General features: G+C 41.5%; 1 protein-coding gene across 1 annotated transcript in view; it reads left to right on the top strand.

Moving 5' to 3' along the window:
- The window catches only part of LOC111950798 (ras-related and estrogen-regulated growth inhibitor-like), a 60598-nt gene continuing 42381 nt past the window's right edge, over nt 1–18217 (top strand). Inside the window, exons 1-2 of the mRNA XM_023968698.2 lie at nt 1–288; nt 4411–4575. Coding sequence (XP_023824466.1) covers nt 4515–4575 — 61 coding nt within the window. The 5' untranslated portion in view covers nt 1–288; nt 4411–4514. The remainder of the gene's footprint in view (nt 289–4410; nt 4576–18217) is intronic.

Here is an 18217-nt window from a genome sequence, read left to right on the forward strand (position 1 = left end):
CAAAAACTCAAGTTCAGCAGCGCCACTCCGTGTCTTGCAGCTGACCCTCGTTTGGAGATACCTTGACAGTGCTTGTGGTTGACCACGGTTCAGACTGCTTTGATCAGAGGGCAAGTAGCGGTGTCCACCTTGCTCTCCTCTCTTCAGGAACGCTGGGTCCGAATCTGTTGGATTCGAGTCAAGACATCGCCTCTCCTTGTTACAAGCTGTAGAAACATTGATTAACTTTTGTTCCTCCATCGCAGCTGCTTTCAGAACAAGGATTGTTTTACATTGACCAATCGTTTGGTGAGTCAACCTTTTATTATGAGATGAAGGTTTCTTGTTTCTTGGTGTCCAAAAGTAACCTAACTGAAGTCACCTGGTTGTTCACAGGGCTACAACTGTAAAAATGACTTAGTTAGTCAGCTTAGTTTATTTTACTTCATATGTATTTCTCATTATTTTTCTAACGTAATTATGCAGCCTCCCTTTCTATTTCCACATACGCGTTGGTTCCACGTCAATTGCATGTTATTGTCAACTGTAGACTAATGATGTGACACATCTCCTACCTACCTGTAGCCAACAACTATGATATAACTTTCTACGTTTTCATATTGAATAGGAACAAATAATTAAAGCACACTCTGTCACATGCGGCAGCCTAGTGGTTAGTATGTTGGGCTAGTAACCCACCGAAAGGTAGCTAGTTCGAATACCCGAGCTGACAAAGTGAAAATCTGTCGCTGTGCCCTTGGGCAAGGCTCTTGACCCTAATTTGATCCAGGTGCGCCATACTACTATGGCTGACCCTGTAAAACACATTTCACTGCACCTATCTGGTGTATGTGACATAAAACATCTATATACTAAAGAAAGGGCCATAAACATTGGAACAAATGCATCCCATTGTATTATCACATGCAAATATAACTGTATTTCAATTATATCTGTAGGTCTATTAAAATGCTCAAGGAAAGACATTTCATGAGAGCAACATTACTTGAAGMGATACATTGTTTTTTCATACTTCATAAAAACATAAACAATGGAGAAAACTTTGTTTTGATAAGGCAAGACAGTTGTGGTAAGCCCAATAAGGTATTTATAGTCATATTATTCCAAAAAAAGGGGTATATCATTAATTGAAACGACTAGAAGTGTTACATACTGTGGCTTTAATGTACAAGATGATCTAATATGTCAGTTACCCCCATCRCCTGTGCAAGACAAGCAGTGAGAATTATCACATTGCTGCTCATTTCGCATTCATGTCATCTAAGACTTGAGCTGGCTGTGTGGAGTGTTGTGTAACAGATCTGATCTTCTCAGAGCACACACACACTCAGAGCAGAGTTCAACACAGGTTTGGCGGGAGGACTGCCAAGTTTCAGCTACTGCTTTATACCATAAGCTCAATGTGACAGAATGAAATAATGGCATTTCACATTGTGAGATCTTTCAATGTATGTCCTACGATGTGTCCTTCAGCTGACCATCTGGAAAAATTTGAATTTTATTATATTATTCAGGCAGGGTGCAGCCTACTGAAATACACACAATTAGCGTTTAACCTTTTCAACAACTTCAACAGAAATTGAACAKTGAATTACAACTTTGCTAACGTCATTTGCCACATTGACTCTGATAAACAGTGCATTTATGAACAGTGCACACATCAGACAGGTTTTTAGTGTCCCTTTTGGAAAAGCTGTGGTTTTTAGAGGTCTTTCTTTAGCGTGTGGTCCACTATGCTCAAAGCACTCAGTCAGGTCTCCACCCAGGGTTGTGAAGCATGCAGCCTGTAATCTGTCTACTGAAGTAACTACGACACACACCACATTCACTGCGGACGCCACGTTAAATGGCATTGGGGACTGGGCATGGGCACAGAGCTCTGGCTTTGGCGTGGAAAGAAAAATAAATGTGCTTATTTTGAATGTTTAGACAAGGTCTCGAGTGTACAGCCCTCAGGTGAAATCCCAGCACGTTTAATTTCTCACCCTCGCTTTTAACAGGCTTTGATGGTATTTTCTTAAGCAATGGATCTTAAAGTAGTGTAGAACACAATTATACAGAGAGGCAATGCACCTATCGCCCATATCTTCCCTCCACTCCCATCTCTCTTTTCCTTATTGTTCTCTCACACACACCACCATACAGTATGCTCAGATCTCACTATTGCCCAAGGCTCTTTGCGGCAGGATTCGTTATTCTTTTTAAACTCCAGATGTGTTCAATTTGTCACCAAGTCTCCCCCGGCCTCGTTTCCCCCCTGACCACTTAGCAGCCACTTAACGCAATCCATCACAGGCCTTATTGAGGCTATTCATCTGGCCTCCCCTTTAGATTTGGATTACAGATAGGATAGTGTGGGCCGTGGGGGAACCTGTGGTACATGAAGTTGAGCCAATAAATGGCCAAGTGCCAGGGAGGTGACACTGACGTTAGCAACGCGAGGGAGTTAAGTGATGGATTCCTCCTCCCCGTCTCCTCACCTTGGGTCTATTTGACCAAGGTGGGTGGGTGCTCAGACGATGCTAACCTCACAGATGGGGAATGTTGTTTAAATGTTGTTGTTACGTTGCAATACGTGTGTCCCCAAACCGAGACAGACGTTGGAGCCAGACGGATAGACCGGGATGTTCCAGTCTAGAACCTTCAGCTTCCCTTGGCAGGAGAGAGAAAGTTGTGAGATAGATGATGCTCATTTCTCACACAGCTCTGGAGAGAGAGAGACAGGGCTTGGCACTGCAGCCCCTAGTGCAGCAGCATAGAGCTGTATAAACCCAGAGTGGTGGTGTGGCCACAGACAGAGGTCTCCTGGCKCTCTCTTTATTGGGTCTGGATGGGGAAATGGAGGGATAGATGATGGGAGGGGAGGGATGGAGAGGATGACCTCAGCGATGTTGACTGAGGCACTCGTTTGCCACTCGAGCACCTTCGGGAGGCTAGGACAGGGCACAGATGGTGCACAATCATACCATATAAGGGCTCAATTTGAGAGGGAAGGCTAGGAGAGTGCTGTGTGACTGTACACAACAAGTCAGTGAAGGAGTGAGTGGTATTGAGGGATGGCTGTCGATGGCACCAGTGCCAGGATCTGAGAGATTGCGATTGGCTAATGGGAGGTGATTCACCGCACTTCTTGAGCTCAGCCAACCTGGTGTCAAATAAACAATGGCTGTGTCTCAAAAGGCACTGCATTCCATATATAGTGTACAGGGCCCATACTCTAGTCAAAAGTGGTTCTCTATGTATGGAATAGGGTGCCATTTGCAACGCAGACAATTTCACTCCGTATATATATGGTGTACTGAGCAGCACCCATTTTCTAAATGAGGGGGGAAAAACATAGTGCTAGAACATCATTGGGGCTGCCAGCCCAGGACTTAGACATACATTTGCACTATGTGATAATTAAACAGTGTTTATTTCTCTAGTTGAAGAGAAAATGTGCATTCATTTCCTGTCATTCCTCATAAAAAGGTGAAGCAATGSACTATGCGTGATGTTTAGAGTTTATTTCTGTCAGTTATCTTCAGTGCCAGCAGCAACACAGCTCGGCTGGTTTCTGGCTAAACAGATTAGTGCAGAATTGACTGCTATTTAGAGCACGGAATCATTTGCTTTATTTCTGAATGAATAATTCAGAAGACTGCCCTCCCACATATGCTCCCCCTCTCTCTCCCACACCAGCTCAGATACTAATGCAGCTGCTAACAGCCTTCCACGCAACAAAAAAAACGATTATGTGACTCATATCAGTGGTGATGCTGTTGCCCGCGGTAACGCTTCTGCAGATGGGCCTCATCCATCACTTCAGTAGGTGTGAGCATGTGTGTGTCTGTGTGTGTCAGGGCTAAGCCATTGATTAACAGGAGCCACAGCACCCTGACACATCCACAGCTTCTCGGAGAGATTCACTCTGCCTCACCCTCCCTAGTTATATGGAGCTCGTTCATATAATAGGAGAATATCAGAATGAGGATAACCAGAAATATCTGCAGCCACCTGTTCCCTTGAGCCAAAATGGCTTCCAGCGCATTGAGGGAATTTTAATTAGCACACCATTGACAGCCATTTGACAGCCTCAAAATAAATTACACCTGGGTTCTCAATACAAAGGAAACTATAGGGAACACAACACTTACACCTATTATATATTTCTTTAATGCATTTAGACATAACATATTTTTCTCAGATCCAGAGACCTCATCCCACATAAACCAGACGACCTCGAATCGCGTGCCTTTTTCCATTTTTATGACTCACTGCCTTGGAAATTGTATATCAAAGGCTTCTTGCCTGTCATTTCACATAGCTTCAGATCCCAGCAGGAAATACATCTAAGTTCATTTGTGACAAGCTGTTTCATATTAAAGCCTTAGTCCCGTATTTGATGGTTTGCTTTCCCGGACATCCCAGCTCCCGTGTCTGGACCTGAGGATGGGTGGCTGATCCCGGAACCCGCTGTGTGATCGATCGGCTCTGTGATTGGTCCGTTCTGGTTCCTGTCGCTACCTGCTGCCATGGCGAAGAGTCCCGAGATGAAGCTGGCCGTTTTCGGTAGAGCAGGAGTGGGTAAATCAGGTAGGAGGACCACTATCTGTCTGTCTGTCTGCTTGCCTCCCTGCCTGTCTATCCGCTGTACAGTATGTGTATGTGCCCAATACCTATCTGTTGGACTGTCTACATGATTTTCAGACTGTTTACTCTCGGTCTGTCTTCCCGGCTGTCTGTCTTTCCATGTTTGTGTCTTTCTATTTGTTCATCTATTGGAGTGAGTCAGTGAGATATGGCTTGTGGGCTTATTTTTGTTAGAAGAGCAGTATTTGTTTTAGTTCCCATGTTTCAGTGACGATGACACAATACACAATCTACTAAATCAACCGCTGATTGTTGTTCTGGTCTGAAGTGCCTTACTTTACCCAAGCCAATTCAACACATTCGGAATCAGTTGAACATAAACTGGCAAAACTCTCCTGTATAGCCTAATGCACATGTCAAACGGGTCACCATATTTAGTATGCTGTTTATTATGATATCTGCAGTAGCTAACAAGATAATGAAGAGCGTATGTCTCTTGCACGGCACAAATGAAGACAGATTGCTCTCGRCGGTGTTGGAAGATATTTATTTGAATGTTATCCATGTTTAAGAAGGCCATTATGTAACACTGATGTATGTGAAGGTCAAATAAGGGTCTGTTTTGGAAACTGTGGAAAGATGCCAAATGATTCCATGAAAACCCATATAGAACTGTAAGTACTGTACACTGTACAGCAGGTTGTTTTGCAATGAACATGTATTATTAACCACTAATAGGTCATGTGGAATAAGGAATACTGCTTCTATAAAAGGGAAGTATGTTTTACAGCCCAGCCCTGTATATTGCAAGACTTCACACACATCATCCTCCTATGACAGCCAAACTCAACTGGCGGACCACGATCCGGTTACAGACCCAGTTAAGGGTCAATACAGACCGAACAACATCTATTTTTAAACATCATTTAGTTCTATAAAAGTAAATTGTTTTTAGAAAGCTTTAAAAAAGACAAACGTAATTCTTCCCACAACCAGCACAAAACCAATGTGCCTAATATGCAGTGAGTCCGTAGCCCTTGTGAAAAGTGCCAATGTTATGACACAAAAGTAATATCGATCCGATGTATCTCCTAGACACGGAGGTGAGAACCAACAAGATTAAGCAACTCAAATCCCAATATGAGAGGTCCACCAAAGTCCATGTCAATTCCCTGACAGCCCAAAAACATGCAATGGAGTATTCACTGAGGATAACCTGGGTTTTGGGAAAACACAAAAAAAACATTTTCTGATGCTGAGATGGTAAAATAATGCATGTGTGAAGTTGCTGACACCTTGCTTGAAGGTAACAAAAAAATGATCTTAGGTTAAAGATCAGATCCCGCTGTCAGATTCCACAGCAATGAGAACTGAAATATTAGCTGAAGATTTGACTTCATAACTTGATGAGGCCATTCAGAATGCACCATGCATTTCATTAGCTGTGGATGAATCAACAGATAACATTGATAATGCCCAGCTTCTGGTGTTTGTCAGCTTGTATAATGACGCAAAGAAGGAATTCTGTGAGGAGCTGTTGGTCTTAACAAATCTAGAAGCACACGCGCGGGGAGAGGATACCCATGAGACCATCAGAGGGATGCCGACAAAAAGGGGGATAGATCTGAAGTCCGTGGTCTCATCACAACAGATGGAGCTCCAGCCTTGATAGGAAAAGAGAGGGGGGCTGGTTGCACGTTTGAAARAGGACCACCCTAAACCTGACATCTTACCATTGCATCACCCATCAATCTGTCCTGTGTGCCAGTCTGGGAAAAGAGTATTCTAAGGTCATGACAACAATGATGATAATGATCAACTTTTTKAGAGCAACATCATCCCTATGACACCGCTTGCTACGAGGCTTTCGGACAGAGACCAATGCCATTTTTATTACTTACTATTGCACAGCAAATGCAGGGTTTTGGAATGTTTTTGGGCCATTCGGGAGAAAATCAAAGCTTTCTTATTAGAGCAAAAGAGTGACAAGGCAACTCAGTTGGCTGAGTTTTTGGAAGATGAGAAGACGGTAGTGACAGTGACTGCCGACCAATTGCATTTTTGACAGATATTACATCACACCTTAACAATGTTAAGCTGACGGGACAACAGTGTGTGATATGATAACAGCTGTCCGGGGTTTCTAGAGGAAATTGGAGCTTTTCCAGAATGATCTCCAGGGAGARCTTGTCCACTTCCTCAATCTTCTGGTGCAAATGCAGGGAGACTAAGATGTTCCCAACCATGTCGATTTCATCCAGAAACTAATGGATAACTTCAAGGCTTGCTTTGATGACTTCACTGTTGGAAGAGAGCTACTGCTGCTCATCCAGAACCCCACATGGAGTTGATTGAGCTGCAAGAAAATGTGGCTTTGAAGGAGCATGCTTGTGATTGTGACCCTGTCACTTTCTGGGGAAAGATGGTGCCTGCGGTTGATGTCCTTATTCTCAAAAAACTGGTACTACACATCCTGACCATACAGCTGTAAATCAGTCTTCTCCACAATGACCTTTCTTAAAAAAACAAATACCATACCGGGCTCACCAGTGAACATCTGTACCAGTGTCTCAGAGTTGCTCTCACATCATTTGTGCCAAAGTTCAAAGCATTGGCAGRAGACAGACAGTGCACTTTCTCTCGTTGATACAAGGGCAAGGCCCAAATCAAATGTATTTATATAGCCCTTCTTACATCAGCTGATATATCAAAGTGCTGTACAGAAACCCAGCCTAAAACCCCAAACAGCAAGCAATGCAGGTGTAGAAGCACGGTGGCTAGGAAAAACTCCCTAGAAAGGCCAGAACCTAGGAAGAAACCTAGAGAGGAACCAGGCTATGAGGGGTGGCCAGTCCTCTTCTGGCTATGCCGGGTGGAGATTATAACAGAACATGGCCAAGATGTTCAAATGTTAATAAATGACCAGCATGGTCAAATAACAATAATCACAGTAGTTGTCGAGGGTGCAACAAGTCAGCACCTCAGGAGTAAATGTCAGTTGGCTTTTCATAGCCGATCATTAAGAGTATCTCTACCGCTCCTGCTGTCTCTAGTGTCGTGTCTTTGGCATCATTAAACTGAAGATTAATCTTTATCAAAAATTCTCTAATTATTATCACGCGATTAAACTGATTAAAACATGTAACTGTAATTAACTAGGAAGTCGGGGCACCAAGGAAAATATTCAGATTACAAAGTTATAATTTTCCTAATCTCACTTTCAGATATTTTAAGATCTGATCACTTAGTCTTATGATTAATAAATTATTATTTACCTCACGTTAGTCTCATTCCAAACGTCATAAATTGTTGGTTATCTGCACGAACCCAGTCTTCACTGAGTCATCCATACATCAATTGTCTTAAAATCATTTATTTACTAACTAAGTAATTCACAGAAATGCATGAACAAACAGTTGATAGTTTCAAGGAAATGATAATGGAGTTTCCCTAGTTGGATAAACCGGTATCGTGGCTTGGTGGACAAAATGGGAAGTGGGGGTCAACTGAGTTGAGACACTACAAAGTTGATAATTATAACAATTGAAATGCTAATCCTTTGCACATGAACGCTCACTCATTTGGGGAATAATTGCAATCAACATATATTTACGCTCAGTGTGTCGTCGGGATCTCTGTTGAAAAGTTTGTTTCTCGTTGGAGAGTTTGTCCGCCCTCTCTCTGTCGTGGTTAGAATGAATAGTTCAGAGTGACATTCATCCATGTCGTTATAGAATAGATGTTTCGGCGGTTGTCGGTCTTCGCGTTCAATGATACCGAATTCTTAGCTGCAGACTAGTAATTAATATCAAAGACTTGTTCTTATTCTGTCGGTATCGATAGTCTAAGAGTTTAACCACGTGGTATGGTTAAAAGATTCAGCCATCTACTCAAACCTTAGGTTTATGGTCTCCTCTCAATCCTTAGCCCCCTCGAAATTGAGGTAAGCTCGATCTGGTGATAGAAAACCCGGGTTGGGGTTTTATTCGGAAGAGCAGAAAAGGGCCTGTCCCAGGACGCAAGACCATAACTGTGCTCATGGGCGGTCCTCTGATTTAGTTAAGCTCCAAAGGGAATTGGAGTTTCCTTCATTAAACAGTCCAAAATCACATTACACAATTTCACAAACAGTATCATCCTCACTCATTCATCTTATACAACAATTAGATGTAAGCCTCATATCTGAGGCTATTGTATAAACAGAATTATGGTAATGTTGCCGTATTGTCTCCCATGAGTTTCACAAAATTGTACCAAACGGACCAGTTCGTAGCTGGATTCTTCACCGATCTTTTATACCTTCTCCAGAACATAACTGTTGTTCGGACCTCAAGTTCTGTGAGGTGGAAGAAATTCCTTTGTTCTCCCTATGAAAACTCACTCTCTCTCTCTACTGTGGCCATGAGGAGATAATCTCCTCCAGGAATKTATGACCTCTCTGACCACAGCAGCCTGGTTGTAGGAGACAGAGAGAGGGAGATGGTGCTCGCTGTACCCAAAGAGGGCAACGTCATGACACTAGAGAGTTGAAAACAGCAGGTCTGGGACAGGTACCACGTCCGGTGAACAGGTCAGGGTTCCATAGCCGCAGGCAGAACAGTTGAAACTGGAGCAGCAGCACGGCCAGGTGGACTGGGGACAGCAAGGAGTCATCATGCCAAGGTATCCCAATGGGGGGGCGCCAAACCCAGTCAGGAAGATCACATCAGTGACTCAACCCACTCAAGTGATGCACCCCTCCTAGGGACGGCATGGAAGAGCACCAGTAAGCCAGTGACTCAACCCCTGTAATAGGGTTTGAGGCAGAGAATCCCAGTGGAGAGAGGGGAACCGGCCAGGCAGAGACAGCAAGAGCGGTTCGGTGCTCCATTGTCTTTCCGTTCACCTTCACACTCCTGAGCCAGACTACACTCAATCATATGACCTACTGAAGAGATGAGTCTTCAATAAAGACTTAAAGGTTGAGACCGAGTCTGCGTCTCTCACATGGGTAGGCAGACCATTCCATAAAAATGGAGCTCTATAGGAGAAAGCCCTGCCTCCAGCTGTTTGCTTAGAAATTCTGGAAAATTAGGAGGCCTGCGTCTTGTGACCGTAGCGTACGTGTAGGTATGTACGGCAGGACCAAGTCGGAAAGATAGGTAGAGGCAAGCCCATGTAATGCTTTGTAGGTTAGCAGTACACCTTGAAATCAGCCCTTGCCTTAACAGGAAGCCAGTGTAGGGAGGCTAGCACTGGAGTAATATGATCAAATTTCTTGGTTCTAGTCAGGATTCTAGCAGCCGTATTTAGCACTAACTGAAGTTTATTTAGTGCTTTATCCGGGTAGCCGGAAAGTAGAGCATTGCAGTAGTCTAACCTAGAAGTAACAAATGCATGGAATAATTTTTCTGCATCATTTTTGGACAGAAAATTTCTGATTTTTGCAATGTTACGTAGATGGAAAAAAGCTGTCCTTGAAACAGTCTTGATATGTTCGTCAAAAGAGAGATCAGGGTCAAGAGTAACGCCGAGGTCCTTCACAGTTTTATTTGAGACGACTTTACAACCATCAAGGTTAATTGTCAGATTTAACAGAAGATCTCTTTGTTTCTTGGGACCTAGAACAAGCATCTCTGTTTTGTCCGAGTTTAAAAGTAGAAAGTTTGCAGCCATCCACTTCCTTATGTCTGAAACACAGGCTTCTAGCGAGGGCAATTTTGAGGCTTCACCATGTTTCATTGAAATGTACAGCTGTGTGTCATCCGCATAGCAGTGAAAGTTAACATTTATGTTTTTGAATGACATCCCCAAGAGGTAAAATTATATAGTGAAAACAATAGTGGTCCAAAAACGGAACCTTGAGGAACACCGAAATTTACAGTTGATTTGTCAGAGGACAAACCATTCAGAGACAAACTGATATCTTTCCGACAGATAAGATCTAAACCAGGCCAGAACTTGTCTGTGTAGACCAATTTGGGTTTCCAATCTCTCCAAAAGAATGTGGTGATCGATGGTATCAAAAGCAGCACCTAAGGTCTAGGAGCACAAGGACAGATGCAGAGCCTCGGTCTGACGCCATTAAAGGTAATTTACCACCTTCACAAGTGCAGTCTCAGTGCTATGATGGGGTCTAAAACCAGACTGAAGCATTTGGTATACATTGTTTGTCTTCAGGAAGGCAGTGAGTTGCTGCGCAACAGCTTTTTCAATTTTTTTGGAGAGAGCCCAGAGTGGCTTATACATGAATATTGCCCACAGTGACTTTCTGAGCATTCAGATTATTTTTATTCAACTCTCCTTTGTTCTCCAGAAAACATGCACTTTATTTAATGTAAATATTGTTCACCCCGCTACCGTCCAGAAGGCGAGGTCAGTACAGGTGCATCAAAGCTGGGACCGAGAGACTGTTTTTCAATCTCAAGGCCATCGGACTGTTAACCAGCCATCACTAACACAGTCTGCTGCCTACATACAGACTTGAAATCATTGGCCACTCCTAACAAATTAATCACTAGTCACTTTATTAATGCCACTTTAATAATGATGTTTATATCTTGCATTACTCATCCCATATGTATATACTGTATTTTATACCATCTATTGCATCTTGCCTATGCCGGTCGGTCATTGCTCATCCGTACATATTCTTCTATCCCTTTACTTAGATTTGTGTGTATTAGGTAGTTGTTGTGGAATTGTTAGATTACTTGTTGATATTGCTGCACTGTCAGAACTAGAAGCACAAGCATTTCGCTACACTTGCAATAACATCTGCTAACCATGTGTATGTGACCAATAAAATTAGATTTGATATTATTCAATAATTCAAGGCCCATGTACAATGGTTCACAGTGCACTTTTTGAATAGACAACTGTGCAACCACTTTTGTTCTTCGGCAAAGTTGATGCAATGATGCACATGTTTACATTCAAAAGAAAGAAGTTGTAATTCATTCAAATGTGTCTTGTCTCAAAGATGGCGCCGGAGGGGATGGCTTCTGTTTTATGGGCTCTAAACCAACTGCTATTTTTTAAATTTTATTTTTAGMATTTTTTGTAATTTATTTTGTTGCTGCTACCACCTCTTATGACCAAAAAGAGCTTCTGGAAATCAGAACAGCGATTACTCACCTTGAACTGGATGAAGAATTTCTCTTTTAATGAGTCGGACGAGAGGGATTTACTCCAGACACCCGAACAGGCCCTCATCCCCGTCATTCGCAGGAGAAAAAGACGGAAGAGGTATCGCGGAAAGACGTTGGGGTGCCTTGTGAGGATCCGCCGATGAGTGGCTAATCTGCCTCTGCCATCCGTACTATTGGCCAACGTACAATCGCTGGATAATAAATTGGACGAACTAAAAGCACGTATATCCTACCAACGGGACATTAACTGTAATATCTTATGTTTCACTGAGTCGTAGCTGAACTGCGACATGAATAACAWACAGCTGGCGGGTTATACACTGTATCGGCAGGATAGAACAGCAGCCTCTAGTAAGACAAGGGGTGGCGCTCTATGTATTTTTGTAAACAACAGCTGGTGCACTATATCTAAGGAAGTCAAGGTTTTGCTCGCCTGAGGTATCTCATGATAAGCTGTAGACTACACTATCTACCTAGAGTTTTCATCTGTATTTTTCATAGTTGTCTACATACCAACACAGACCGATGCTGGCACTAAGACCGCACTCAATGAGCTGTATACCGCCATAAGCAAACAGGAAAACGCTCATCCAGAGGCAGCGCTCCTAGTAGCCGGGGACTTTAATGCAGGTAAACTTAAATCCGTTTTACCTAATTTCTACCAGCATGTTAAATGTGCAACCAGAGGGGAAAAAGATTCTAGACCACCTCTACTCCACACACAGAGATGTCTACAAAGCTACATATCCTTCTGATTCCTGCTGATTCGTGCATACCCCAACGAGAAGCCATGGATTACAGGCAACATCCGCACTGAGCTAAAGGGTAGAGCTGCCACTTTCAAGGAGCGGGACTCCGACTCTTTTCTCTGTATACATCAATCTTGCTGCTGGTGACTCTCTGATCCACCTCTACACAGACTACACCATTCTGTATCCTTCTGGCCCTTCTTTGGACACTGTGTTAACTAACCTCCAGACAAGCTTCAATGCCATACAACTCTCCTTCCGTGGCCTCCAACTGCTCTTAAATTCAAGTAAAACTAAATGTATGCTCTTCAACCGATCGCTGCCCACACGTGCCCGCCCAGCATCACTACTCAGGACGGTTCTGACTTAGAATATGTGGACAACTACAAATACCTAGGTGTCAGGTTAGACTGAAACTCTCCTTCCAGACTCACATTAAGCATCTCCTATCCAAAATGTAAATCTAGAATCAGCTTCCTATTTCGCAACAAAGCATCCTTCACTCATGCTGCCAAACATACCCTCGTAAAACTGACTATCCTGCCGATCCTCGACTTCGGCGATGTCATCTACAAAATAGCTTCCAACACTCTACTCAGCAAACTGGATGCAGTTTATCACAGTGCCATTCGTTTTGTTACTAAAGCACCTTATACGACCCACCACTGCGACCTGTATGCTCTTGTCGGCTGGCCCTCGCTACATGTTCGTCGCCAAACCCACTGGCTCCAGGTCATCTACAAGGCTATGCTAGGTAAAGTGCCGCCTTATCTCAGTTCACTGGTCACGATGGCTACACCCACCCGCAGCACGCGCTCCAGCAGGTGTATCTCACTGATCATCCCTAAAGCTAAAACCTCATTTGGACGCCTTTCCTTCCAGTTCTCTGCTGCCTGCGACTGGAACGAATTGCAAAAATCTCTGAAGTTGGAGACTTTTATCTCCCTCAACAACTTAAAAAATCTGCTATCCGAGCAGCTAACCGATCGCTGCAGCTGTACATAGTCCATCTGTAAACTACCCACCCAATTTACCTACCTCACCCCCCATACTGCTTTTATTTATTTACTTTTCTGCTCTTTTGCACACCAGTACCAATATCTCTTCTTGCACATGATCATCTGATGATTTATCACTCCAGTGTTAATCTGCTAAATTGTAATTATTCGATTTATTGCCTACCTCATGCCTTTTGCACACATTGTATATAGATTCTCWTTTTTTCTACCATGTTATTGACTTGTTTATTGTTTACTCCATGTGTAACTCTGTTGTCTGTTCACACTGCTATGCTTTATCTTGGCCAGGTCGCAGTTGCAAATGAGAACTTGTTCTCAACTAGCCTACCTGGTTAAATAAAGGTGAAATAAAAAAAATAAAAAATATTGACTCTGTACCGGTACCACCTGTTTATAGCCTCGCTATTGTTATTTTACTGCTGCTCTTTAATTATTTGTTTTATTTTCTTAAATGCATTGTTGGTTAAGGGCTTGTAAGTAAGAATTTCACTAAGGTCTACACATGTTGTATTCRGCACATTTGATTTATTTTATAAAACAACATGTTTCCTAAGTCATAGATGACTATGATTGTTATGACGCTGTACCACAGTGCCAATAAAGAATGATATCCATCCGGACCTTTGCCGCCTAGGACATTTGTGTCAGTGGACCTGCTCAAATAGTAGTTGAGTTGCCTTGTCCTATGACATTCTTGTTGTAATTGAATTAGACATAGGCATAAGATATTTACTTCTGATCATGTTGTATGACTTTCACAGAAACAAATATTCAAAACCACATGACTTTCAACACATTACTCCTAATAAATGAGAGAGAAGTACTACTCTCCAGCACAGACTGTACTGATAAAAGTCTGAGGAAAAGGATTGAGGAGACAATTAGGCTAGCAGCTTTGGGGTGTATCAGGCACCAGTTTGTAAAACAATTTCCCTGACTCACCTACACTTGAAAGAAAATTGAGGTACGATCAAGTGTAATGTATTAGAAAAATAAAGCAAATTGGATGGAAAATTGTGAAAAATGCACAAAATTGTTCTTGAATCTTCAACAGAAATTCTACCAAAAATAATTTACAGAGTTTACCAAATTATATTTTGAGAGGAAGCAAAACATTTAAAATTTACAGAAAGACCTGTGTGAAGGCCAACTTACAGAAGAGGAACTTTTTGAGGCAATAAAATCTTTTCAGTCTGGGAAAACACCAGCGCTTGACGGTATACCAGTAGAGGTATATCAGACCTTTTTTTGATGTACTCAAAGATCCATTATTAGCATGTTTTACTCTTATACAAATGGTAGACTGTCAGGAACTCAACAAGAAATTCTGATTTCATTACTACTAAAACAGGACCCAGGTGGTAAGTATAAAGATCCAGTCCATTTAAACAACTGGATGCCACTAACACTTCAATGTTATGTGAAAATCCTGGTGAAATGCATAGCACATAGAATAAAAAAGGTTTTACCAGATAATGTTCATCCTGATCAGACAGGTTTTTTACATGGATGATATATTGGAGATAATATATGACAATTACTTGAAACAATTGAACATTATGAAACATCGAAGATACCAGGCCTGGTCTTCATAGCAGATTTTGAAAAGGTGTTTGATAAAATACGACTAGAATGTCTATTTAAATGCCTGGATTACTTTAATTTTGTTGAATCTCTTATACAATGGGCTAAAGTTATGTTCAGCAACCCTAGATGTAAAATAGTAAATAATGGTTACTTCTCAAAGTATTGTTCTTTTAAGAGGAGGTAAACAAGGCTGTCTGTTGTCTCCATCTATTTATTATGGCMATTGAAATGCTAGCTATTAAAATTATATCCAACAAGAACATCAAGGGGTTAGAAATCCTGGGGATAAAAACAAAAGTGTCAATGTATGTCGATGACTAGTTTTTTCTTAAGTCCACAATCTGGACCCCTGCACAGTCTCATTGAAGATCTTGATCACTTTTCTAGCCTCTCTGGATTAAAACCTAATTATGACAAGTGTACCATATTACGTATTGGATCGTTAAAAATAGTGTTTACACTACCTCGTAGTTTACCAATAAAATGGGCGAATGGTGAAGTAGACATACTTGGTATTCAGATCTCAAAAAATATAAATGAACTTACCACAATTAATTTCAATAGAAAGTTAGCAAAAATAGATAAGATTCTGCAACCATGGAGGGGTAAATACTTGTCTATTTATGGAAAAATCACATTAAGTCTTTGGTCCTATCACAGTTTACTTACTTACTAATGGCACTGCCTACTCCAGATGGCTACATTTTTAAATCATGAGCAAAATAAAAAWAAACATTTTATTTGGAATGCTAAGCCAAAATTAAACGGGCTATTTACATAATGAATATGAGTTTGGGGGCTAAAATGATTAAATATTAAAGCTCTCACTAAAAGCTTCTCTCATACATAAGTTATATTCAAACCCAAAATGGTTCTCGGTTAGATTATTAAGAAAGGCTCTTCCTTTGTTCAAAAATTGCCTTTTTGCCTTTTTATACAGGTTACAACTTCTCATTTCCGATTTAATTTAAAATTACATTTTGTTTAAAGTATCGCTCTTTTCTTAAACAAGCCATACAAAGCTGGTTACAATTTCAGTTTTAATCCTCCAGAAAAGATGGAACAAAAATGTTGACAGCTGCGCCATACAGGTTGCTAAATAAATGGGAAGAGATTTTCGATGTACCAAYTCCATGGCATTTGGTTTATGAACTGGTACAAAAACTACACTTGATTCAACACTTAGAGTTTTTCAATTGAAAGTATTATATATAATTCTTGCCACCAACAGAATGCTATATATATATATATGAGGCATACAACAATCTCAGCTCTGCAGATTTTGCTGCGAAGAGACCGAATCAATAGGTCATTTATTCTGGTATTGCCCCTACAGTATGTAGCTTGTTTCTGGTCACAGGTTCAGGAATGGTAAAAAGAATCACAGCAGGCACTTCAAATTAACCTTACAAATAGCAGTGTTGGGAAATTTGGAAAGCCATAGTCAGTCAATAATTAATATAATAATACTCGTAGGAGAGGTTTTCATCTTTAGCTCACAATCTGTGGATACTATACGATTTAGAAAGGAACAAAATTATATAAAACATCACAACACAATTGTAAAATATATGGCACATGGAGACCAAAGGAGGGTGGTCTATGGTGATAGGTGGGATGGACTGAGGGTTGGGATTAAAGAGTTTATGTTGGTAAAGTATTATTGTTATGTGACTGCTTTATATAAAAGTACCATGTATGTAAAATGTACAGTTGAAGTCGGAAGTTTACATACACTTATGTTGGAGTCATTAAAACTCCTTTTTCAACCACACAATTTTCTTGTTAACAAACTATAGTTTTGGCAAGTCGGTTAGGGCATCTACTTTGTGCATGAAACAAGTAATTTTTCAAACATTTGTTTACAGACAGATTATTTCACTTATTCACTGTATCACAATTCCAGTGGGTCAGAAGTTTACATACACTAAGTTGACTGTGCCTTTAAACAGCTTGGAAAATTCCAGAAAATGATGTCATGGCTTTAGAAGCTTCTGATAGGCTAATTGACATCATTTGAGCCAATTGGAGGTGTACCTGTGGATGTATTTCAAGGCCTACCTTCAAACTCAGTGCCTCTTTGCTTGACATCATAGGAAAATCAAAAGAAATCAGCCAAGACCTCAGGAAAAAAATAGTAGACATTCACAAGTCTGGTTCAACCTTGGGAGCAATTTCCAAACGCCTGAACGTACCATTTCATCTGTACAAACGTAGGTACGCAAGTATAAACACCATGGACCACGCAGCCGTCATACTGCTCAGGAAGGTGACGCATTCTGTCTCCAGAGATGAACGTACGTTGGTGCGAAAAGTGCAAATCAATCCCAGAACAACAGCAAAGGACCTTGTGAAGATGCTGGAGGAAACGGGTACAAAAGTATCTATATCCACAGTAAAACGAGTCCTATATCGACATAAACTGAAAGGCCACTCAGAAAGGAAGAGCCACTGCTCCAAAACTGCCATAAAAAAGCCAGACTATGATTTGCAACTGCACATGGGGACAAAGGTCGTACTTTTTGGAGAAATGTCCTCTGGTCTGATGAAACACAAATATAATTGTTTGGCCATAATGACCATTGTTATGTTTTGAGGAAAAAGGGGGATGCTTGCAAGCCGAAGAACACCACTCCAACCGTGAAGCACGGGGTGGCAGCATCATGTTATTGGGTGCTTCGCTGCAGGAGGGACCGGTGCACTTCACAAAATAGATGGCAACATGAGGGAGGAAAATGATGTGGATATATTGAAGCAACATCTCAAGACATCAGTCAGGAAGTTAAAGCTTGGTTGCAAATGGGTCTTTCAAATGGACAATGACCCCAAGCATACTTCAAAGTTGTGGCAAAATGGCTTAGAGTTAACAAAGTCAAGGTATTGGAGTGGCCATCACAAAGCTCTGTCCTCCAATCCTATAGAAAATGTGTGGCAGAACTGAAAAAGCGTGTGCGAGCGAGGAGGCCTATAAACCTGACTCAGTTACACCAGCTCTGTCATGAGGAATGGGCCAAAATTCACCCAACTTATTGTGGGAAGCTTGTGGAAGGGTACCCAAAACGTTTGACCCAAGTTAAACAATTTTAAAGGCAATGCTACCAAATACTAATTGAGTGTATGTACACTTCTGACCCACTGGGAATGTGATGAAAGAAATAAA

This window comes from Salvelinus sp. IW2-2015, linkage group LG3, assembly GCF_002910315.2.
Source record: "Salvelinus sp. IW2-2015 linkage group LG3, ASM291031v2, whole genome shotgun sequence".
Taxonomy (NCBI): Eukaryota; Metazoa; Chordata; class Actinopteri; order Salmoniformes; family Salmonidae; genus Salvelinus; species Salvelinus sp. IW2-2015.